Below are 25,958 nucleotides of genomic sequence, written 5' to 3' on the forward strand. Positions count from 1 at the left end.
ATTCTGTTCTATTAATTCTATTAATGTAGAATTGTGAGTAATTAAGATGTAAGCAGGAATAAAGTTCTTTTGTGCACTGTTGGGGGGGAAGGAGGAGATTGTTAAATAGATTAATTGACCTGAAATTAATCTCCCACCAGGTCAACCCAGGAGACGTACTCTGTCATCCTTCTTCCTCCCATCCCCAAATGTTTGTGGTAGAGGCAGTAATATGTTATGGAAAATCTCTACATCAGTTAGGGTTGGCATGGCTGTCATTTCCCCAGGGAAAAGTTGGGGGAGTGTTGTTTACCTCTTCATCTCATACCCTTTGACCTGATTACCAACCTTCAGTGAATTTGCACAAGCAAATGATTTTACTTTAAAATGAATAGAGCTTAATCAAAAAACAATTATTTAAATGATTATAAGGCAGCATTTTGTAGAAGAGGATTTTAGTAACTTGAGGTCTATAATTCCCCTTCTGAAGACAAAATATAAACTGCACTTAGAACTTTGATTCATGTAAACAAAAATGTATAGTACAATGTCTTCTGCATTGTAAGCCCTCAAGTGTTTTAGGAATCATTGGCATTTGAAATGATCATAATGTCTTTTATATATTTAAGTTTAATCGCTGTATCTCTTTTGCCAATGAGGCATTTTCCCTATCCATAAAATATGCACGAATACAGTTAGCAGAATTATAATTGTTAGCTTTAAATAAAGTTCTATCTAAAATCATAATATATCAGGAAATTGTTTTTGTACAGGTAAATGGTTGCAGTTTTGTGGTGAGAACAGGAAAGCCCACAAATTTATTAAGGGTACAGTATTTAAAACTACTTATGATACTAATGTTTTACACTATCAAAAACCATCTGGCTTACTAACAAAGCTGTTTCCTGCATGCATTTCTTTCTGTGTGTGATTTCTAAATGCTTTTAATGTTTAACAAAACAAAATTAGCTGTCTTTTGTTATAAAGCTCAGTTATAACCAAATTTGTAGATATTTTGTTTTTGCTTTTAAGGTATATAGCACATTAATAACAAAGTAGCCAGTCATTCCAGTAAATTCTCAGTTGATAAGTGATATTTTAAAGTGGACTTTACTATGGAATTCAATATTTGAATCCCTCTTCCTGAGGAATGTTGTTAGTATGAATTATTAAATATCTTGGATTGATTTAGGAAGAAGAATTTGGTGCTGATGATTCTTATTCTGAACATGGAGCACAGTATAGTCAGACCCACCTAGAGATGATGGAAAATGAATTGGCTGGCAAACAACATGAGATTGAAGAGCTGAACAGAGAACTAGAAGAAATGAGAGCCACCTACGGGACTGAAGGGTTACAGCAGGTATGCCTACTTTATGTGGCTTTGTTTTGTTACAAAAGCAAAAACAGGAAATTTGAATGCTAGCATATGTAAATAGTACATAACTTAAGTCATAGTAACTTATCTCATAATATTCTTATACATATCATAAACAACTTGCTTAACACTAAGATTCCGTGAATAGGGGTAATACAATCTGGAATCTTTTGTTTAACTTTATGAGATAGCTAGGCTGAAAGCACTTCAGTAGAATAGATGTTTTTGTAATCAGCCTGAGAGAAAATATGGTGCAAACCGCATCAGAATGTTATGACTTAAACTCATTAAAAATGTCAGCGAGTCCTTGTAAAGGGACCTCTTGTGGTTCAAATGACATCTGTTGTTTGTGGCAGTCAGTTATGAAACCAAGGTGAAAAAGACCATTGATGAAGACGACAGAATACATTTTAGTTTCATCCTCTCCAGGAACAAGTGAGAATCGAACATGTCTATGATGATGTTGCCTAGGAACAGATTGGGGCACCCCTGAATATAAAGGCACTTGTCCTTCTAGAAGTAGATAATCGATAAGTTAGACCTAGTGTATTTTGTTCATCAGGTAATTTTTTTTTAAGTTGTTTTGGAAGTAAAACCAATTTCTGCAAGGTAATTTTTTCAAATATGGATGAGATTGCTTACAAATTATAATCTTCCCGGGCACCTGGGTGGCCTGGTTGGTTGAGCATTCGACTTAGGCTCAGGTCATGATCTCATGGTCTGTGATTTCGACCCCTGCATCGGGCTCTGTGCTGACAGCTCAGAGCCTGGAGCCTGCTTCAGAATCTTTGTCTCCGTCTCTCTCTCTCTGCCCTTCCCTGCTTGTGCTCTGTCTCTGTCTCTCTAAAAAATAAATAAACATTAAAAAAAAATTTTTTTTTAATTACAGTCTGACAATGTGTTTTGTATATTTTTGAATAGTTGCCTGTACTAATAATCAGTTTTGTTCTAAAAATAAGTCGGTTAAGCGGCCGACCGGCTCAGGTCATGATCTCGCCGTCCGTGAGTTCGAGCCCCGCGTTGGGCTCTGTGCTGGCAGCTCAGAGCCTGGAGCCTGTTTCAGATTCTGTGTCTCCCTCTCTCTGACCCTCCCCGTTCATGCTCTGTCTCTCTCTGTCTCAAAAATAAATAAACGTTAAAAAAAAAAAATTCAAAATATATAAACTTCAAAGAAAGTAAGTCTGGCACTTAATACTTTCACTGATGTCTTTTAGTTACAAGAATTTGAAGCTGCCATTAAACAAAGAGATGGCATCATAACCCAGCTTACTGCTAATTTACAACAAGCAAGAAGAGAAAAGGATGAGACAATGAGAGAATTTTTAGAGTTGACAGAACAAAGTCAGAAATTACAGATTCAGTTCCAGCATGTAAGTATTAGTAATAGAACAAAATTTATTAGATTTTTGGTAGTGAAGTTTTTAAAAAATGCTCATGAGTTTTAAAACAAATTTAAACTTAAAATCACATCTGCTTATAATGTATCATGTTGGAAAAAATAACGAACACCTGTTATTATGTTAACCAAGAATTTAACTAGTTCTTTTGTGGTTTCTTTGCTGTTATTTTCTTTGTTCATCCTTGTCTGTATACTGAAAGCCTACAATATCTTTTAAGTCTGATGGTGGATTTTTGCAGAAATTAACATGTAGCCACATCCTACCTTTGCCAACCTTGGTATGATTTTATTTTATTTTCTAAAACGGTATCCAGACAGAATATATTCCATTTACCTTTAATCCGAGCCATAAGAATGTAATTGTATTAATCAAGGTTTCTGATGGCAAGTACAGAAAATAATTTGAGATAGGTTAAGCAAAAGGGAGAAATTTAAATACAGGCTTATATTACAGATTTCAAGGTGGAAATACAACCAGGCCTCTGAAAGGGATTGGAATCAGAAACTAGAAGGATATCAGGAATCCAGGAAGTACTGTCTTTCAGGCCCCTTTTCTTTCTGTAGGTCTGCCTTAGTCTTCCCTATTTTATTAGACTTTTTCTGCTTTGTCATGGGATAATCTTAACTGTTCAGCTTGTATGATGTGCCCATACTCATCTGATAAGCCATGACAGCATGTTTGCTTGGGTTTCAAGCCTATGAATCTAGCAGATATCCCAGAGAGCAATTGTGAGCTGAGTAATATCCCAAAAGATGTTTATTCCCTAGCGTAATCACTTCAGAATTTAACTTGGGGGTTTCTTTCTGTTTTTAAGTTACAGGCTAGTGAAACTCTGAGAAACAGCACTCATAGTAGCACAGCTGCAGATTTGTTGCAAGCCAAACAACAGATCCTCACTCATCAGCAACAGCTGGAAGAACAAGACCATTTATTAGAAGATTATCAAAAAAAGAAAGAAGACTTCAAGATGCAAATTAGTTTCTTACAAGAGAAAATTAGAACATATGAAATGGTATGTTTATTTTAAGGAAGTTAGCCAATGTACAGCAGCTTTATAATTGAAGTTTTTTATGCAAGTGTTTATATTTTTTGTTATGTACATGAATTACAAAATTTCATAATTAAGAAATGTTCTTTATATAAAACAACTTATTTCAAAAGCAATTGGGAGTCTTACAATAATAGTTTTTAAGATAATACTAATTACTGAGTTCCTTGGAAGTGATCAGCCTATGTTAAAGTGAGTTCTCAGGAGAATCTAAATTTATAAACATAATTAACATTCTTTTTTTCTTTTCATCTATAAGTGTTTCTACTCATTTTACCAGTGGTTATGAAATTCTGAAAATATTTCCAAGAAAAAATGAAATCTTATGGATTTTAATTAGAAAAAAATAGTGGATTCTCCTTTCATGATAGTTATGTTTTATAAAGTTGCTTGGAATACTTATTTAGCAAATAAGTGGTAATAGAGGAAAAGGGGGGAAATATATATAATTTACATATTTGTATTTGTTTTTATGTATGAACACACATATATATTATATATTATGTATAAATATATAAATATGTATGTGTGTATATGTATGTGTTTATACACACACACATATGTATTCTAGAGAGTATATTTATATATACATAGATACACAACATATCTCATAAGATTATAATCTTAAATCCGAAAAACCACTCATCTCTGTAGGTTATATTTTATTTGTTTTTCAAAAGAGAAAATGGGGTTCACCTATGTTAAATGACTTGACTGAGGGTACCCTACTGACACTTGTCAGACTTGTGATTCAAATCCGTACAGCTGGCCCAGAGCCATATTTCTTGTGTTTTACTGCACTGCCCCCTCTTGCCTCCATCCTCTTCACCATCCATGTTTTCCTAATAAGGTCTGCCTTCATAAAGGAAGTGACTCAGGGTAGGCTTTAGGAGGAGAGGATATTTGAGGCAGGTCTGGAATAATCTCTCTCTAATTATATTTCATTTTCTCAGCAATAGTTCTGTGTGGCACATAGTAGCTACTCAGTATTCATTTGGTAAATAAGCAAATACATTATGAATCTGAACTGATAGAGATAGGAAGGACATTTTAGAGGGTGGAGTGTACATAAAGACCCAGGACAAAAGATGTTAAAAATATATAGGTAGCAAAAAATAGTTTAACCAGAAATAGTCTTTGAAAGTCAGCCTTTGTAGGGGCTCCTGGGTGGATCAGTTGATTAAGTGTTCAACTATGGCTCAGGTCATGATCTCACAGCTTGTGAGTCTGAGCCCCACGTCGGGCTTTGGGCTGACAGCTCAGAGATTGGAGCCTGTTTCGGATTCTGTGTCTCCCTCTCTCTTTCTGCTCCATGCCCCCCACCCCCCCCCCCCACTTGCGCGCGCTCTCTCTCTCCCTCTCTCTCTCTCAAAAATAAAACATAAAAGAAATTTTTTTTTAAAGTGAGCCTTTATAAAGATATTTTTAACATGTATAATATGATGAAATGAAGCAATAAAAATAAACATTTCCTGGGGAGCCTGGGTGGGTCAGTCAGTTGAGTGTCCAACTTTGGCTCAGGTCATGATCTTATGGTTTGTGGGTTCCAGCCCCATGTCGGGCTCTGTGCTGACAACTCAGAGCCTGGAGCCTGCTTTGGATTCTCTGTCTCCCTCTCTCTCTGCCCCCTCCCCTGCTCACACTCTATCTTCTGTGTCTCTCAGAAATCATAAATAAATGTTAAAGAAATTAAAAAGAAAACAAAAGTGAGCCTTTTCAGGAGCGAAGAGTGGAGAGATACTCTAGGTCTCGTTATAAGAGCCTGGAAATTGGATTTTGTTGTATTTATTATATTCAGCAGGCAGTATTATTTGAAAGTATTTAAAACTCAAATAATTCATTATTTTATTTTTTTAATATTTATTTTGAGAGAGAGAGAAAGAGAGTACACAAGCAGGGGAGTGGCAGAGAGAGGGAGAGAGAAAATCCCACGCAGGCTCTGCATTGATTCCACACCTGAGCGGAAATCAAGAGTCAAATGCTTAACTGACTGAGCCACTTAGGTGCCCCAAATAATTCATTTTCATAGGGGGAAAGCCTTTGTTTATTTGAATGCTAGCAGAATTTTTCTTTTTTTTAAGTTCATTGATTTTGTGAGAGAGAGTGCACGTGCGCAAGTGGTGGAAGGGCAGAGAGAGGGAGGGAGAGAGGATCCTAAGCAGGTACCTCGCTGTCAGTGCAGAGCCCGATGCAGGAGGTTGATCACACAAACCATGAGATCATGACCTGAGCTGAAATCAAGAGTAAGATACTTAACCAAATGAGCCACCCAGGTGCCTCTGTTAGCAGAATGCTTTTATTACCAGTCTCTTCTTCGTCTTTTTTTTTAAATTTGTCTTAATTTATTTTTGAGAGAGAGAGAGACAGAGCATGGGCAGGGAAGGGGCAGAGAGAGAGAGGGGAGACACAGAATCTGAGGCAAGATCCAGACTCTGAGCTGTCAGCACAGAGCCTGACCTGAGGCTGGAACTCACAAGCCATGAGATCATGACCTGAGCCGAAGTCAGATGCTTACCAGTTGAGCCACCCAGGCACCCCAATTATTAGTCTCTTCTTTATTATGTATATATTTTTAAAATTTTCTCTCTCTCTCTCTCTCTCTCTCTCTCTCTCTTTTTTTTTTTTTTTTTTTTTAAACTTTGAATGACTCCCCCTGAGCAGTAGTTCCATCAGATCAGCTGAGGGACTAGAGCATTAGGGTGATGGTTGAAACTGTCATGGTGATTCCAGCCTCATTCTCTTTACTCATAATATTCTGAACTTCCCATGGTGCAGTGGTCACAAGCAAAAGTATATTATTCCCCACTCCCTCAAGTCTGTTTCTAAAAATAGAGGGATTGTATCTTCAACCACAGGGCTGTCTTTTCCAACACAAAATATATGGTTTAAAACCATATATTTTGAAATAAACAGTACTAAGAAAAATGAACCATGAATTTATTTAATAGTTGAATGAAGAATTATTGTTGCTTGCAGTTATATCACATGTTGGACAATTTTGAATTAAGTGACACTGTTTTATGAGGATTCCTCCTCCCCAATAGAAAAATCAGGAAATAGAAGTATTAACAGATGTTAATATTCCAAGTCTAAGTACTTATTTAACAGTTCAACTGAAGTTGACCTCCGTGAACTAATTTTATTTTCTTATAGGTTCCAAATGCCTTCTAGATACTTTCTAGTATACAAAGATATTACATTTTTATATAGCACAATGTGCATAAAATACATTAATACATTCATTTTCTTTTAGCTTCAAACATATTCTATGAGATAGAAGAAATGGTATTTATTTTACAGGTGAAAACACTGCAATTTAAGAGATTAAAGTGATTTAAATGTCATATTATAGTACAGAAGTCAGAAGGCTCAGCATTTGGTAATCACTTATGGTGACATTGGATGGAATATGTGATACCAAGAAAAAAGCTGATAGGATTTTGCTCAAGAGGCTTCACAGTATAGCTGTTGTTGCCTTAGTTAATTTATATAGTGCATATTGTGGCCTTTGACTTGTAGGCTCAGAAGTCTGGTTTTTATCCAGAGAGGGAGGCAAACCACAAGAGACTATTAACTATAGAGAATAAACTGAGGGGTTTTTGAGGGGATAGGCTAAATAGGTGATGGACATTAAGGAGGGCATTTGTTGTGACGAGCACTGGGTGTTATATATAAGTGATGAATCACTAAATTCTACTCCTGAAACCAGAAGTACACTGTATGTTAGCTAACTTGAATTTAAATAAAATCTTGGAAGAAAAAATAATTCTGATTTTTATCTTCTATCATCTGAGACTTGAGCTATCTCAGAGGTGAGCTCAGATTTTCCAAGTTCAAGAGGCTAAATGTTTAAATCTTGAAGATGAGATTATTAATTTACAGTGAGAAATGATTATCACCAGGACCTGCATGCTTCAGGTTCTTTGGATTTTACTTTCTTTCTCTGGGCAAATGAATTTGAAACGCCAAATAATAATAATAGAAAGTTGTTTAGTGAGCATGAGATTAAAGGATATTAGAGGAATCAAATGTTCCATAGCATTACGCTATGATAACCTGATGTATCCATCTCACAGAAGGAAAAGTCATGCCTGTGGACTGAAATTCTTAAATTCTGTTTGCTACAACCCCTTACATTGCTTTCTGTGTTAAGTATGGTTTTCCCAGAGTGATCAGAATTCGCAGTCTCACGGCACCTGGACTGTGGTGGAATGTGTACTGCCAACATTTCTGTCTCACGCCTTCCTTTTTCTAGGCTTTGACATTCTTTATTTAGATATATTAATAAATCCATTCAATGTGCCTTTAAGTCCTCTTGGCCTTAGGACTCCTGACTCATTTAGGTGATTTTACTTACCTACTTGTGTTTGTTCCATTCTATGGATTATACTTTCTTTGTAGTTGGGACCTCAGCCCTTAAATATTTAGGCAACTAAGTAACAGAGGCAAAACTTTGTTTCTAGGGCTTTTGCTTGACTCCTTTATGTGATAACATTCTTAAGGATGATTGTGATTATGAACATGCCTTGGCCTGTGTCCTAGGTTTAGGCTTATATACAGTTCCACGGTAGAGTCCCAAGTCAGACGTGGAAAAAAATGTCTGCCCCGCTTTCAAATTTCTATTCAAATCCAAAGTCTAGGACCAAGTTGATTTGCTCTAAATGGTGTAGTTGTTTTGCATGTCACTTGAGGTCAGCCACAGGAATGAAACTAAGACCCACAAGAACCTGTTTTTGTTGTTTTAGTCTTTTCATAGCATTTGCTCATCAGACACCTTTAAGTCACTAGAATACATAGAAGGAATCTTGATTTATGTTTAAGACTTTCTTCTGGAACTGTAAAGAGTACATAGTACTATACCTATAGAAAATACTAAGTTTATTAGTTAATAAGAAAGATGAAAATATAATGGTTTAGACATTTTAATCCTACTAATTTTGAAATTAATATTTTTCACCATAGCAGTGTAAGAAAAATTTCTTTCTTCAAGAAAACCAATGCTGCTGTAGTGTTTGCTCACAAATAGTGTTGGGTACACACGTCGTATCTCACTGACTTGGGAAAAATTGAAGGGCAAGCCTAGCAATTACTATTTATAGAATTATTGAGAAAAACAGACTTCTCTCAATATTTTGGTATTGAGATTAAGCAATGTAAGTTGCCAGGAACTAAAACTGACATTTTTATATTTTCATTTTTTCTTTCTAAAGGAACAAGATAAAAAAGTAGAAAGCTCAAATAAAGAAATACAGGAGAAAGATGCAATCATTGAAGAACTAAAAACAAAAATAATAGAAGAAGAAAAAAAAACTCTAGAGCTAATGGATAAAGTCACAGTTACTGATAAATTACTGGAAGAATTACAAGAACAGGTTGTAGGAAAGAACCAAGAGATTAAAAATATGAAATTAGAGCTGACTCATTCCAAGCAAAAAGAAAGACAGTGTTCTGAGGAAATAAAACAGTTAATGGGGACAGTTGAAGAACTTCAAAAGAAAAATCATAAAGATAGCCAATTTGAAACTGATATTCTGCAAAGAATGGAACAAGAAACACAAAGAAAGTTAGAACAGCTCCGGGCAGAGCTGGATGAAATGTATGGGCAGCAGATAGTACAGATGAAACAGGAGTTAATAAAACAACACATGTCACAGATAGATGAACTTAAAATACGGCATAAAGAAGAAATGGAGAATGCTTTAAGATCATATCCAGGTATTACTGTTAATGAAGATCAAATAAAAGTAATGAATATGGCAATAAATGAACTGAATATAAAATTGCAAGATAGTAATTCTCAAAAGGAAAAACTCAAGGAAGAACTAGGAGTAATTTCAGGAGAAAAGTCTACTCTACAGAGGCAGCTTGAAGACCTTTTTGAAGAATTGAGCTTTTCAAGGGAACAAATTCAGAGAGCTAGACAAACAATAGCTGAACAAGAAAGTAAACTCAATGAAGCACATAAGTCCCTTAGTACAGTGGAAGATTTGAAAGCTGAGATTGTTTCTGCATCTGAGTCCAGAAAAGAACTAGAATTAAAACATGAAGCAGAAGTTACAAATTACAAGATAAAACTGGAAATGTTAGAGAGAGAAAAGAATGCTGTATTAGACAGAATGGCTGAATCACAAGAAGCTGAATTAGAGAGGCTGAGGACACAGCTTCTGTTTAGTCATGAAGAAGAACTTTCCAAACTGAAAGAAGATTTAGAAATTGAACATCGAATAAATATTGAGAAACTTAAAGATAACTTAGGCATTCACTATAAACAGCAGATAGATGGCTTACAGAATGAAATGAGTCAAAAGATAGAAACCATGCAGTTTGAAAAAGATAGTTTGATAACTAAGCAGAATCAACTAATTTTGGAAATTTCAAAGCTAAAAGATTTACAGCAGTCCCTTGTGAATTCAAAATCAGAAGAAATGACTCTTCAAATCAATGAACTTCAAAAAGAAATTGAAATACTCAGGCAAGAAGAAAAGGAAAAGGGTACTCTTGAACAAGAAGTTCAAGAATTACAACTTAAAACTGAATTGTTGGAGAAACAAATGAAGGAAAAAGAGGATGACCTTCAAGAAAAATTCACACATCTTGAAGCAGAGAATAGCATTCTTAAAGATGAAAAGAAAGCCCTTGAAGACATGTTGAAAATGTGTACTCCTGTTAACCAAGAAGAAAGATTACTTTTCACAGACTCCATTAAGTCTAAATCCCAAGACTGTAACTGGCAAAAAGAAATAGAAGTACTTACAGAGGAAAATGAGGACCTCAAAAAACAATGTATTCAGCTAACTGAAGAGATTGAAAGGCAAAGGAACACTTTTTCATTTGCTGAAAAAAATTTTGAAGTTAACTATCAAGAGTTACAGGAGGACTATGCTTGCCTTCTCAAGGTGAAAACTGATTTAGAAGACAGCAAAAACAAACAAGAAGTAGAGTATAAAAGTAAGCTTAAAACACTTAGTGAAGAGCTTCATCATTTGCAAAGAATAAATCCAACTGTGGTAAAAATGAAAAGTTCAGTCTTTGATGATGACAAAACTTTTATAGGAGAACCCTTGGAAATTGGTGAGGTTGTTGAGAAAGATACAACAGAACTTATGGAAAAACTTGAGGTGACCAAGCGAGAAAAATTAGAACTGTCAGAGAAGCTGTCTGATCTTTCTGAACAATTAAAACAGAAACATGGTGAGATTAGTTTTCTGAGTGAAGAAGTTAAGTCTTTAAAGCAAGAGAAAGAGCAAGTTTTATTGAGATGTAGAGAGCTAGAAATCATCATTAATCATAATAGGAAAGAAAATGTAAATGCATGTGATGTTCCATTAGACTCTTTAAAAGATGGATTTGTGACAAGGACAAGCAAAGATTCTGGAGAGTCAGTTTCTAAAATAAATAAAGATTTTGGTGAAGAATCAAAAATAATGGAGGAAAATAAAATTCCTTTGGAAAATAGGACTGTTGGAAAAGAAGGCAAGCAAGAACAGTTGTTTTTGGGTCACTTGCCATTAGTGACAAGTGGATCATCACTTAGGACTACTGAACCAAGCAGAAATGATAAACTTCAGTGGGAACTTAGTGTACTTAAATCAGAGAAGGTATGTTTACTTATTTATATATGTTAAAGCACAGTGAAAATGTACATTTCACGCAAATAATGTTTTTATCTTCCTAAAACATAAATTTTACAAGAGAATGAAAGGGAGCCCTGTAATGTAATTCTCATTTGGGCCTCTCATCTATCATTGCCTTTATCTATTTTTAGTTAGCACAACTTTTGATCTAAGAGTTATGAATTTGAGCCCCACGAAGGGCGTAAAGATTACTGTCTTTTTCTTAAACATTGTTGCCTTTTTTTTTTTTTTCAGTTAATTTATGTTACATAGTCTGTTCATAAATAGCAATGGTTTCACATTTTCTTTGGAATGGCAAGAGTTTAACTTTGTAAAGAAGTTACTTTGTAATATTTTGTTGTAATATCAAAGCTTGGTTTCAGCATTTTGTTTCATATTAGTGTTTTAAAAGTTCCCCAATGGGGCACCTGGGTGGCTCAGTCAGTTGGGTGTCCGACTTCAGCCCAGGTCATGATCTCACAGTCTGTGAGTTCAAGCCCCGCATCGGGCTCTGTGCTCACAGCTCGGAGCCTGGAGCCTGCTTTGGATTCTGTATCTCTCTCTCTGCCCCTCCCCTGCTCATGCTCTGTCTCTCTCTGTCAAAAATAAGTAAACATTAAAAAAAAAAAAAAAGAAAGAAAAATTATAAAAGTTCCCCAACTAAAAATTAACTCTTAAACTTTAGTACTTTATATAGTATTTATTCAGTAGTTATAAAACCATCTTTCCCTGAAAGAAATCTCAACTTAAGTCCCAGAGTTTTCTCTGAGTACTGTGTAAAGCTGAAGGGGGTAAAAAGTATTCTACTTATAACTAAAGAATGCATATAATGAATAATAATAGATATATAATATCTGATGTTATATATAATAGTAATAGAAAATAATGCTGTATTAGACACAGTCTAATACAGTTAGGTTATAATATCTACTATTGTATATAATAGTAGATCTTATGTATTTATTAAATATAATAAAAATAGATATATAATAATAGATTACTCTTGACCAATATGCAGTTTGCGAGTTACTAGTATTAGAAATAACTGGAAAATTCCACTGGGTATTTTGTGTAATGCTGCTAAGTAAGGCTTTACTTTTCTTCACTTATGCAGCATATATTTATTGAATGTCTCACTAGGTATAGGGAGTATAGTAACAAGAGAAAGAAGATTCCTTCTCACAGCAGGAATATACTCTAGTGAGGGAGGCAGACAATAGACGAGGTAACAAGTGGAGTAGTTATAAGTGGTAATAAGTCCTATAAAGAAAATAAGGCATAATGTGATAGAGAATGATGGGTAGTGGTGGTGACAGCATTAAATACTGAAAGGTCTGTTCTAAGAATTGACCTTTGAACTGAGATCTGAATAATGAGGAGGAGCCTACCACATGCAAATTAGGGCAATTGTAAAGACCTGGGTGAGTTGGAGGAACCAAATGAAGGTGTGTTTAGTTGAGTTTGAAAGCAGGAGAGTGGAAGGAAAAATGTTTGAAGAAGAAAGAAGAGACTAGATCTTGGAGAGCCTTTCAGACTTTGTAAGAAGTTGAGACTATACACAGTAGGAAACCATTGGAAGGTTTTCTCTTTTTACTTCTAATAAATACAGATCTTATGATGGAGTTACATTACAATAAACCTATTGTAAATTGGAATATGTTAAGTTGAAAATGAAGTTAATGCACTTAACCTACTGGACATCATAGCTTAACCTAGTCTACCTTAAGCATGCTCAGAATACTTGTATTAGCTTACATACAGTTGGGCAAAATCATCTAACACAAAGCCTATTTTACAATAAAGTGTTGAATGTGTCATGTAACTTATTGAATACTATACTGAAAGTAAAAAACAGAATGGTTGTTGGGACACCTGGTGGCTCAGTCAGTTAAGTGTCTGACGTCGGCTCAGGTCATGGTCTCACAGTTTTTGTGAGTTCGAGTCCCGTGTTGGGCTCTGTGCTGACAGCTTGGAGCCTAGAGCCTGCTTTGGATTTTGTGCCTCCCTCTCTCTCTCTGTCCCTCCCCTGCTCGTGCTCTGTCTCTCTCTCTCAAAAATAAATACACATTAAAAAGGTTAAATTAAAAAAAAAAAAAGAACGGTTGTAAATGTATTGGCTGTTCATCCTTGTGATCATGTGGCTGACTAGGAGCTCTGGCTTGCTGCTACTGCCCAGCACAAAAGTGTGCCATACTGCGTATCACTGGCCTGGGGAAAGATCGAAATTCAAAATTTGAACTACAGCTTCCTATTGAATGTGTATCACTTTTACACCATTATAAAGTCAAAAAATCCTGGGTCATAAGTTGGGGACTGTCTGTATATTTGCATTTATGATCTTATATTAAATGTAAAGATATTTTATATTTTAATAACTTAAATAGAGTTTAAAAATTCAAACTGCATAACGGTTAATGCTTCGTTAATTATCTGCAGTGGTTTTCAAAAGCATAATGTGATTACAGTTCAATTACTCCTGCAAATGTCAGAGATCATTTAAATTTTTTAAAAAAGACTTAATTGGAGTGAATTTGAAGCTGTCAAATGGTCAGATTTTCTCAGTAAGAATTTTACTTTCTTTACTGAAGACATTTTCAGTGACATTCAGATACCCTCTCCTTGACATTAACTTACATAAACTAAAGAGAAGCAAACTGGTAAATTCCTTCCCAGTTGTCACTACCATGACAAACCCTCTTACTGGGAGAGGGGAGTAAAGGGGGGGGGGGCGGGGAAGGAGCTCACAGAAGAAATGGATAATTTTACACAACAGTAACATCTACAAGCAATCTACATATGCTTAGAAATAACGCTGACTCCCCCCAGAATACCATACTCTTGGATGAAATTAATTGGCCAATAAACATGAAAAGGTGCTTTCAACCTTGAGTCTCACAATAAAATGTGGTGAGGATATGGGGAGATGAGTACTCACATACGCTGTTAATGTCAATATAAATTGGTACAATTACAGGGGCGCCTGGGTGGCTCAGTCGGTTGAGCGCCGACTTCGGCTCAGGTCACGATCTTGCGGTCCGTGAGTTCGAGCCCCGCATCGGGCCCCTGTGCTGACAGCTCAGAGCCCGGAGCCTGTTTCAATTCTGTGTCTCCCTCTCTCTGACCCTCCCCATTCATGCTCTGTCTCTCTCTGTCTCAAAAATAAATAAACGTTAAAAAAAAAAAAAATTAAAAAAAAATAAAAATAAATTGGTACAATTACAGAAAACATAGTTTGGTAAAATTTAATACATTTAATGTACATTACCTATGACCCTGCAGAACCATTTCTAGGTGGTTGTCAGTGTGGTCCCTGACTAGCAGTATCAGCAGCACTTGAAAACAGGTTAAAATTAAAATTTTGGGGCCCCACACCAAACTTCCTAAACCCGAAGCTCAGGGAAAGGGCCCAGCAATCTGTTTTAACAAGCACTCCAGGTTATTCTGGTGCCTGCTAAAGTTTGAGAACCACTTTATGAGGGAAACACAAGTATATTTGTACAGGAGCATATCTAAGAATTTACTGCAGTATTTTTGAAATATCAAAAAATTAGAAATAATAGTTGGTCTCCAAGAAGGAAATTGACAAATCGTGGTGTATTCACAGATACTGTACCACAGTTAAAATAAATTAACCTGTATCTACATGGATAGATCTCAGTATATTGAATGAGAAGAATGATTTGCAAAATAAATACCATTTTGCACCATTTATGTAAATTCTCAAAAACATATATATTGTTTACATGTACTGAAAAGTGATAATATAAGAAATGGAGTGGACTTGTTGCAAATTTATGATAATAATTGCCTCTGGGAAAGGAGGAATGGGAATATAGTGGATTAAATTTTATTTATGTTTCCTTTCTAACCAAAAAAGTTTGTAGAAAGGAGAGAAATGAGGGGGAGGAAGACAAAATAATTGTATTTATTTGGGTTGTGAGTACATGTTTATTACATTATTCTTTTAATTTCTCTATATTTAAAATATTTTTATTTTTTAAATGCTTATTATTTTGAGAGAGAGTACAAAATGGGTGAGGAGCCAGAGAGAGGGAGAAAGAATCCGAAGCAGGTTCCATGCTCTCAGCACAGAGCCCGATGTGGGGCTCAGTCTCACAAACTGTGAGATCATGACCTGAGCTGAAATCAAGAGTCGGATGCTTAACCAACTGAGCCACCCAGACAACCCTAAAATATTTTTAAATGATGAAGCAGGCCATACTACTATACCATCTATCAAAGTTTACAATGAAGTTGCAGTAATGGCAATATTGTGCTACTTTCCTTGAAAAAGATAGGTAGATCAGTGCAACAGAATGAAGTGAGAAAAATTAGACCTCTCTCTTTTTTTTAATATATGAAATTTATTGTCAGATTGGTTTCCATACAACATCCAGTGCTCATCCCAAAAGGTGCCCTCCTCAATACCCATCACCCACCCTCCCTTCCCTCCCACCCCCCCATCAACCCTCAGTTTGTTCTCAGTTTTTAAGAGTCTCTTATGCTTTGTCTCTCTCCCAGTCTAATCTCTTTTTTTTTTCCTTCCCCTCCCCCATGGGTTTCTGTTAAGTTTCTCAGGATCCACATAAGAGTGAAAACATATGGTATCTGTCTTTCTCTGTATGGCTTATTTCACTTAGCATCACACTCTCCAGTTCCATCCACGTTGCTACAAAGGGCCATATTTCATTCTTTCTCATTGCCACGTTGTACTCCATTGTGTATATAAGCCACAATTTCTTTATCCATTCATCAGTTGATGGACATTTAGGCTCTTTCCACAATTTAGCTATTGTTGAGAGTGCTGCTATAAACATTGGGATACACATGCCCCTATGCATCAGTACTCCTGTATCCCTTGGGTAAATTCCTAGCGGTGCTACTGCTGGGTCATAGGGTAGGTCAATTTTTAATTTTTTGAGGAACCTCCACACTGTTTTCCAGAGTGGCTGCACCAGTTTGCATTCCCACCAACAGTGCAAGAGGGTTCCCGTTTCTCCACATCCTCTTCAGCATCTATATAGTCTCCTGATTTGTTCATTTTGGCCACTCTGACTGGCGTGAGGTGATATCTGAGTGTGGTTTTGATTTGTATTTCCCTGATGAGCGATGTTGAGCATCTTTTCATGTGCCTGTTGGCCATCTGGATGTCTTCTTTAGAGAAGTGTCTATTCATGTTTTCTGCCCATTTCTTCACTGGATTATTTGTTTTTCGGGTGTGGAGTTTGGTGAGCTCTTTATCGATTTTGGATACTAGCCCTTTGTCCAATATGTCATTTGCAAATGTCTTTTCCCATTCCGTTGGTTGCCTTTTAGTTTTGTTGATTGTTTCCTTTGCTGTGCAGAAGCTTTTTATCTTCATGAGGTCCCAATAGTTCATTTTTGCTTTTAATTCCCATGCCTTTGGGGATGTGTCAAGTAAGAAATTGCTATGGCTGAGGTAAATTAGACCTCTCTTATATAAAGTTTTAAACTGTAATTTCATGTATTTCCCCCTTGTAGTCAGTAAATGCAGAAGATAGAAGTTATTTTAAAAATGTAAGTTGTTTAAAAATATTCTAATGTGTACATACATTCACTTTAAGAATGATTTAAGGCTACAGATGGAAGCTCAGCGTATATGCCTCTCTCTGGTTTATTCAACTCATGTGGATCAGGTTCGTGAATATATGGAAAATGAAAAAGATAAAGCCCTTTGTAGTCTTAAGGAGGAACTTATTTCTGCCCAAGAGGAAAAGATAAAGGAACTTCAGGAAATACACCAGCAAGAGCTACAGAATATAAAAACACGAGAAACAGGTAAATGGCTTTCTAAAAAAATTATAAGTACTATGAAATAAGTAAATATCACTTAAAGCCCACCATTCCATGATTCTGTCCTCGTCTTAGAACCCATAGAGGAAGGTAACTGTATATCCAAGTCCTGGATTCATCTATTCATATAATCATTGCACATTTTTTTAAGTGCTTGGGAAATCTAAAATTACTGAATCATTTTCCCACAGAAGTTGTAATCAAGTGGGAAAGCAATATAAAATAAACTCTTAGAAAACAATAGATCAATTTCTATAATAGAAAAATGACTAGAAAGAATGGAAGAAAAAAGGAAAAAAGACTTCTACCTCCTGGGAGGAGGAGTGGAGTGAGGTTGCAGGCAGGAGTAGGGTTGTTGGAATTTTAGGGAAGGTTCCTGAGTCTTAAACATAGAGGTGTGAGAGATCGTAGCCATCTTGGAGAATTGAGAGTTCAAGTTACGTGAGAAAGTGGTGGGTTATAAAGCTGTTAAGATTGACAGGAGCTTGGTTAGAAAAGGCCTTATATACTCTGACTGAAGCATATTTAAGCTTTATGCTATTGGTGATAGGACCTGTAAGATTTTAAGTAGCGGGAGTAACAGTAAAATTTTTATTTTAAGGTAACACCATGAGGCAAAGTAAGGAAGGTGATTAGTTCTAGGAAGACCAGTTAAGCAACTTTGGAGGTAATTCTGCTAACAATAAGGGGCTGAATAAAATGTCATTGAGGATGGAAGAGAGAGTCAAAGAAGTAGGCTGTAGTCTGCAGTTGATATTAGGAGGAAAGGGGGAAGAATTGAGAGTGGTCCGTAAGTTTCTAGCTTGGGTAGCTAGATTGAAGGGGAGACTAGTCATGAGGAGTATGCAGAGCAGATCTATGGGAAGAATAATAAATCCAGTTTGGAACATATTGAGTTAAAAATACCTCTTGACTTAAAAAAAAAGAGTTATCTAGTAGGCAGTTAAAAATAGAAGTCTGAAATGCAAGAGGTTTAGGCTCAAGATTAAGATTTGGAAATCCAAAGATCATTTGAGGTCAGAGAAAAGAATGAGATGTCCTAGGAGACTGTACAGTAGGCACTGTGAGAAGCAACAACATATAAGGCATCTGAAGTACAAGACTAGTTGTAGTTAGCTTTTATCTCTAGTAATTGTTTAATCACTCTATTAAGTAGACTTCCTGTGTTCAAAACGTCTGTAGGTTTTCACCCTTGACAGATAACACTTTTGAGAATGAGGTGGTTCCTAAGTTTGTCTAGTTGCTCTGTTGAACAGAATAGAATTTAGGGAGTGGCTTAAATATCATTTTTCCACTTCAGGAGTTCTTTAGGTTTGAATGTAATAAGATTTTAAGCATGTATTATTTTTAATGGTATCCTCTAAAGGATAGAATCTGTCCAGTGGTTTTTCAACTATAAGTTAATTAATGGGTCCACTAATGGTTGATGCAGTTAGTGAGTAATGGCCAGCATTTTTTTTTTTTTTTTTTTTTTTAGTAAATAAAAGAATATAGAACAGAAAACATTAAAAGCATATAGTATATTAAAAAAAGTAAATAAAGATCTGTGAAATTCTTGTTTCAGTTTTCCGTGGATGTGTATAATAGGTTACAATATATGACATATTTCTTATATTGGGGAGTAGTAAAATTTGTAAATCACCACTTCATACCATTTTGTAGGATATAAACTGAGAATCTTAAAAATTATCTGAGACCATTAACATTGAGCAGTGGAAAATAAGTTTTAAAGAAGGAATTTAAAACTAATCTTATTGTAAGGGAAGCTTCCAGTTGACACAGGTTTAAAATGATAATAGTACTTAAGTAGATAAATGTTTAATACAGTATCTGTTCTATTAGGTGATGAAGTGAAGCCTTTACAAATGCTTATTGGAAAACTACGCAGGGCAGTGTCTGAAGAATGTTTTTATTTTACACAGGTAAGATATTAGTTAAAAAGTACTTTTAGGAATGAAATCTTGCCGTTTGCAACTACGTGGATGGAACTACAGGGTATTATGCTAAGCGATAGAGAAAGACAAACATCATATGACTTCACTCATATGAGGACTTTAAGAGACAAAACAGATAAGCATAAGGGAAAGGAAACAAAAATATAAAAACAGGGAGGGGGACAAAACATAAGAGACTCTTAAATAATGGAGAGCAAATGGAGGGTTACTGGAGGAGCTGTGGGAGGGGCGATGGGCTAACTGGGTAAGGAGCATTAAGGAATCTACTCCTGAAATCATTGTTGCACTGTATGCTAACTAATTTGGATGTAAATTTAAAAAAATTAAATTAAAAAAATGTAAAAAAAAATACTTTTAGACAGGAAATGCTATACTTCAGAACTGCACTTAGAAAATATTCCTGGGTTTTTAACTTTAAAATGAGCATTTAAATGTTTTCTGATAATCTTTTGAAACAAAAGAGATTGGAGTAAATTATCTCAGCAGTGGAACAGACAAAAGGTATACCTAATACAAAAAAACAGTGGACCAATAGAACCCAAAAAAAGTCTGTTTCCTGCCCCTGCCAACTTTGGTGGTTGAGTGCATCCATTGACTTACCTGGGGAGATTGCACAAGATCAATGAGATATGATTTCACACTTCAGATTGCCAAAGTCTAAAAACTCTAATTATGCCAAGTATGTTTGTGAACTTAGAGTGAGATAGAAGCTCTTACACACTCCTGGTGGAAATGTACTACCTTGAGAAGGAGATTGGCAGGGTGTATTTTTGAAGATATATACATCCTACAACCCAAGCATTTATTTGTGCACAATCAGATCTGTTCATTGCTAGAGTGTCTTTATTAAGTTAAAAATGGGAAACAACTCAGCTTTCCATGAACAATGGTAATAAATAAATTGTGTTATCTCGATGCACTGGAACTCCGTTTAGCAGTGTTTGATGTCTGTACTAATGTCAGTAAATCTCAAAAGTATAAAGTACGTATGCTCAAATAATTACCTCTGGATAGAGAGAAAGGTGCATAAAATGGATAAGCAGTACTTAAAATAGAGAGCTTCAAATCTATATGTAATTTTCAGTTTCTTTAAAAAATATGGAGATAATATGACAAAATTGACCATTTGTTAAAGGTAAGTAATAGATAAACTATTTTTCTGCATATTTGAAATAGTTCAGAATTTATAATCTTTGCTTTGGTTTGTCCCTAATCTCTATCCCGGGCTTTTATATTTATGAATTGGAGGAAGAGGGTGGTATTAGTTGGGACAGGTAGAGCTACCTTACTGATTTTGATTACCTATAAAATTGTTCAAAGAACAGTGTTGCAAAAACCTCAAAAACTAAAAAGCAACCACACCTAATGCATGTCTTCATTCAGCTACTCAGCAGTGTCCACTTCCACTTCTGAAGCGTTCAGGCATTGTCCTTTCATATCTATTGTTGATATTCAGTAAATGATGGAAAGAGAGCCCAAGTCGAATTAGTTAAGTTATAAGCTGACTTTATGTTTTTTTCCTTTTGTTATTGTCTTTACCTGATCCCTAATCTCAAGTTGAAATATGAATCACTTGTTCTGATAGAGGGGTCCTCTGGGGTTCTTCATGAAACCTGGTTTTGTCACTAATCAGGTTGCCATAGGCTAGTTTTTTCATCTTTTTAAGTCCATTTCTTCATTAGTAAATGGGGTGATCATTCAGGTTTCTGCCAACCCTAGTATGATAAAATTCCATTTTAGAAACTGCTGAAAATTTAATACACTCAGTTGTTAATTGACAGTATAGTTAACTTTTAAGTGAATCTCAAGAAATAGTAATAAACAATTTGGTTTTTTCCACTTGTTTCCAGTTGTGTGCAGGGCAAAGGTAAAACTTATTTTGAGGGCTTCTGAAATGATTATGGGTCATGTGTTGTTTTTAAATGATGGTAGAATTTTCTGTTGCTCAGGAGAAAAAAACTAATAATGTGTCACATATTTGTAATTTGTGCATATAAAGCATAGAATTCTACCTATGTGTTACAGAAAAGTACATGAATGTGATATACTTCATATATATTTTTTTTTAATTTAAATTTTAGTTAACATACAATGCAGTATTGGTTTCAGGAGTAGAATTCAGTGATTCATCACTTACAGCACCCAGTGCTCATCACAAGCGCCTTCAGAATTTATAGACTACTTTCCAGTCATAATTTTTTTTTTTTTGAGTAAGCTCTATGCCCAACATGGGGCTTGACTTCATGACCCCAAGATCAAGAGTCACATGCTCTGCCAACTGAGGCACCCCTAATCATCATCTTTTAACTTCTGTCCTTGTCTTCTGGTGTTTTTTCAAGGGTAGTTGGCATTACAGAGATAACATCAATCTAAGATACAAGCTAGAAAGTGGTAGATTGCAGTACAACCTATATTCATTATTAGAAGCAGAAAAAATAGTTTTGTGCAGTTAGGATTATCAGTATTTTTCCACTGTAGGAAGTATTTTATGTCCTAGAGAGAGAGAGAAAGATTTAGATTTAACCATTTCTTTTGCAGACTGATTTGGTGTATGGGATAGTGTTTCCTTGCTGATTTTTCTGTGCCATTTTGACTTTTACATATAGGAAAATAACGTTTAATGATTTTTCAGAGGCAGAAAACAAAAATTTTTAATTTTGTAAAATACTAATTTTGTTAATAGACTTTTTGCAATGTCCTTGGTGAACATCATACTCCTGCTATAAAATGTGACATAAATATAGAAGAGAAAGAGAGTTCTGGTGTGCATACTTCTGAAAATCAAGAACAAGAATTGCAAGATTATAGATATGAAGTTCAAGGTAATAAAATCTTACAGTCTTTTTTCTTTTTTCTTAAATATTTATTTGTTTGTTTTGTGAGATAGAGTGCAAGCAGGGGAGGGGCAGAGAGAGAGGGAGAGAGAATCTTAAACAGGTTCCACACTCATTGTGGAGCCGACCCAGGGCTCGATCTCACAGCCATGAGATCATGACCTAAGCCAAAACCTAGAGTCGGACACTTAACCAACTGAGCCACTCAGGTGCCCCTTCCCACAATATTTTCTTAAGTCAGTTAATGTGATGAACTTTTACTTTTAATCATAATTCAGTCATTTAATATCTTTTGGGATTCATGAAATCTTATTTTTAATATACATTTTTATTTATGTTAATGCAATAATTGTGATATAAAGAGAATCAAAGATGTCCACAAGTTTGCTTGTGAAATGAAATTATTATAATTGTTTATTTATCATCTAGACTTTCAAGAAAATATGCAAACTCTTCTCACCAAAGTAACAGAAGAATACAACAAACTCTTGGTACTTCAAACACGATTAAGTAAGGTCTGTGAAATGGAAAATGTATTATGTTTTCATTTATTGTGTCACATGCTGTTTTGTAAGCTTCTTCATCAACTAAGCATTTCTAAAATAAGTGAACATGAAAAAGATGAAGGAAAAGTTACATATTCATAGTATCAATGAATTAACGGAATATCTGCAAGTTGAATACTATTTACCCCATTTGAGAGTTTTGGAAATCCTGATAAAGTAAGATATATATAAAATGTCAGATGGTAAACTTGGTGAAGCAGTTGTATTTAGTTTTCTATATAGCAGTTTTAAAGTAGCGGGTCTGTTTTAGAGAAAAATGGAATTAGTATAGTTGTTTAGAACATAGCTAATTAGTTTCACACAGTGTTAGATATGTCAAATTTCTTTCAAGTAGTTGTTTTAGAAATGTATGCAAGAGAATATAGATGGCATAGTGTAATTTATTAACTGTATCAGAAAAATAAATAGCATATATTGGCAAAGATAAGTGTTATGATCTTCATGTTGTAGAAAAAATCCAGAAGGATCTCTATGTCTGTTTATTTGGGGTACTTTTGATGTCATTCTACTTAACTGGGCAGATTTGAAAGATTTAACTGACACGCAGCGAAAGTTCTGCTTATGAGGGATGCTTTGCTAAGAAAATTAGATGCAGATGTGGTTTGGTAACACTGTGTAATCATGGTCTGACATCAACCGGACCTCAGGATCACTTGACAGTTCTTGTTCTTCTTTCTCTTCCCCTCCCTCTTTCTCGCCTTCTGTCTTCCTCTGTTTCTCTTTTCCCCTTTCCATCATTCCTTTTCTCTTTCTCTTCCTCTGCAAGTAAATAAACTATCCTGCCTTTTCTAAAACCTGTAAACCTACTCCACTGTCTTACAGATAACTATGTAGGAGGGCAGGTGGATAGATAAAAATCCTTATTTAACTCTACATTTCCCTACAATAATTACTTTTCTTTCTACTTCCCTTCATAGCCAAGATGTTGATCCCTATTCAAAATCATCATACCATTTTCTTACCAGTACTCTTAGCAGTTTGGATTTTTTTGTTTTTCTACTGCCCTTATCCTGCCTCCAGGGATCCTTCTTCTCTAGTCATACTTGGGTTTGGATCCTTCTTCTCTAGTCATACTTGGGTTTCTGAGGGCTGCTTAGAAAATTAGATGCAAATGTGGTTTGGTGACACTATGTCTTCATGGTCTGACATCAGCCAGACCCTCAGGATCACTTCACAGTTCTTTTATGTGGTACTTTACCTTCTCACAATCCCTTCAGTGGATGTTTCTCAGCTTTACAACTTTCCTCAAGTCATATATTCTACTTCTGGTCCCCCTTTGTATTTGGCCTTATCTCCTATTTCTCTACAAATATCAGAGCTATCAATTATAAATTATCTCAGCCTGCTACCTCTAGACCGTATGTATTTCTTTAAATCTCTTCTGTCTCAGAAGTTATTCCTTTCCATAACCAAGGTTATTTTATTTCCTGTGACTTTGTTAATATCCCTTTCTACCTCTTCCAAGATTGATAACATGTCCCTTCCCTCTCTTCTGTGATTTCAGCTCCTTTGCTTGTGTTTTTCTCTGTTTCTGTCCTTTCCCCTCGCACATTCCTTACGTCTCTCCTATTTAGAACATAACCGGTCCTCAATGCCACATCTTCCTTTGTGGTTCTCTTTCTCCTTCATGGTCACATTGTTTGAAAGAAAGAATAGACTATAGCGGGAACCTCCCCATCTGCTCCCCTCTCCTCCCCATTGTAAACAAGCTTCCAACTTGCACTTCACTAAGCTTTCTTTGATCAAAGTCAGTGGTGAATCCTTAACTGTCAGATTTCCTTTCTGTGTTCTTACCTTCCTTGTTTTCTTTTAAAAGTATGTTGCTTTTCTTCATGGCAATACACAGTTGAAACTATTAAATAGTGTAGGAGGGCTTATAGGAAGCAAGTAATCCACAGTGATGGATTTGTGAGTCAGTGAATGATGTGTCATTTTGCCTCTTTCTTTTTAGGGCACTGAGTAGGGAACAGTTTGGTTTGATGAGAGAAACACCTCCCTTCCCCAGTACCAGAATGTGGGAGGCTTACTTTGGAACACAGTTACCCACCCTAACTTCTTTAGTTCTCCCCAGAAAAAAAATTAAAAAGTGAAATTCACATGTTAACCCAGTAAGGTAGCTTTCACCACAAAGGCATCCAGAGGTTGGTTGAGATCAGTCTCAGCACTGCAATATATCACTGTCTAACCTGTTAGCTTCATCTTCTAACCCTCCTCCTCCTCATTTTAGCCATACTGAAATACTCCCAGAGTTTCCCAAATGTACCCTGATCTTTCACACCTTGGCCTTTATTGAATGCTGGTTTTTTTCTGCCTGACACTGCCATCAAACTCCAGTCTGCTTGGTGTGTTCTTCCAGTTGGTTCAGATGTTATTTCCTTTGTGTCCTCTTTACCTGTCTTCCTAGACTTAGGCATTTCTTCCTCCATTCTGTTGGCCTTTGGTTACTGCATTTACCTTTTTCTGTTAATTATAATAACAAGAAAAATAATAAATGCAAGTTTGTACCAAGAACTATGGCAACAGGGAAAAGGGGGGAGGTAATGATCTATTTAAAATAATTCCTAGATTCTAAACCCTTCAGAATCAGGGAGTCTTGTCTTTATTTTTATTTCTTCTTAGTGTGGTCCTTGGTTGGAGCACATGGTAGAGGTTTAATAAGTGCTGAATGAATTAAGTGAAGAGATATATTTGGAAAAGTAGGCTGGAAACTGAAGAATTTACCTGATGGTCTTTATTTTCTTAGGGAAATTAAGAGGCAAGGTCTTCTGTTGAAGTTGTACTAGGGGTTAGGCACGGGGTAGAGGACTTGATAAGAATAGTAACCAGTAAAGTAGCCTTCATGGGAAATAGTTTTATCCTGTGGCTCACCTGCTTTTTGTGGTATTATTTGTTCATCTAGCCGAGCAAGTCCAAACTCTTTCTCCTTGCTTTTAAGGTGCTTTGTAGTCTAAATCTATCTTATTTACATAGCCACCTTCCCCCATCCTTATCCAAATTAAACCCCTCTTTACAAGATAGTTTTCTTTACTAGTTATAGCATTAGGCTCTTCATTCACAAATGGCTCATACTCTTTTTTCAGTATAACCTTTCTGATCATTGCCCAAAATGACTGAGGCCTGAATCAAGTTTGACTTACTCTATAACTACTCACACACATCATTCTTTCTTCTCTGTTATTGTCCTTATAGTCAATTATAGTTTAGTGCTTCTCTAGTTACTTAATTTTATTTCCCCAACTAGTTGATACATTCTGTAAGGGCAGATACACATATTTTTTTTTTTTTTTACTGATTTTATCTTAGTCTCTCTTGTCACAGTGCTAGCCATGTAGTAGATGATTATTAAGTATTCTATGAATCACTAAATTAAG

General features: G+C 35.6%; 1 protein-coding gene across 5 annotated transcripts in view; it reads left to right on the top strand.

Moving 5' to 3' along the window:
• The window catches only part of AKAP9 (A-kinase anchoring protein 9), a 152,621-nt gene that overhangs the window by 35,365 nt on the left and 91,298 nt on the right, over positions 1 to 25,958 (top strand). For 4 of the 5 annotated variants that reach the window (XM_042917550.1, XM_042917567.1, XM_042917578.1 and 1 more), the window contains 9 exons: positions 753 to 806; positions 1,172 to 1,342; positions 2,572 to 2,727; positions 3,572 to 3,769; positions 9,016 to 11,403; positions 17,004 to 17,217; positions 19,075 to 19,154; positions 21,871 to 22,009; positions 22,451 to 22,536. In XM_042917550.1, coding sequence (XP_042773484.1) covers positions 753 to 806; positions 1,172 to 1,342; positions 2,572 to 2,727; positions 3,572 to 3,769; positions 9,016 to 11,403; positions 17,004 to 17,217; positions 19,075 to 19,154; positions 21,871 to 22,009; positions 22,451 to 22,536 — 3,486 coding nt within the window. The remainder of the gene's footprint in view (positions 1 to 752; positions 807 to 1,171; positions 1,343 to 2,571; positions 2,728 to 3,571; positions 3,770 to 9,015; positions 11,404 to 17,003; positions 17,218 to 19,074; positions 19,155 to 21,870; positions 22,010 to 22,450; positions 22,537 to 25,958) is intronic. The other variant, XM_042917558.1, reaches the window with a different exon arrangement.

Source organism: Panthera leo, chromosome A2, assembly GCF_018350215.1.
Source record: "Panthera leo isolate Ple1 chromosome A2, P.leo_Ple1_pat1.1, whole genome shotgun sequence".
Classification (NCBI taxonomy): Eukaryota; Metazoa; Chordata; class Mammalia; order Carnivora; family Felidae; genus Panthera; species Panthera leo.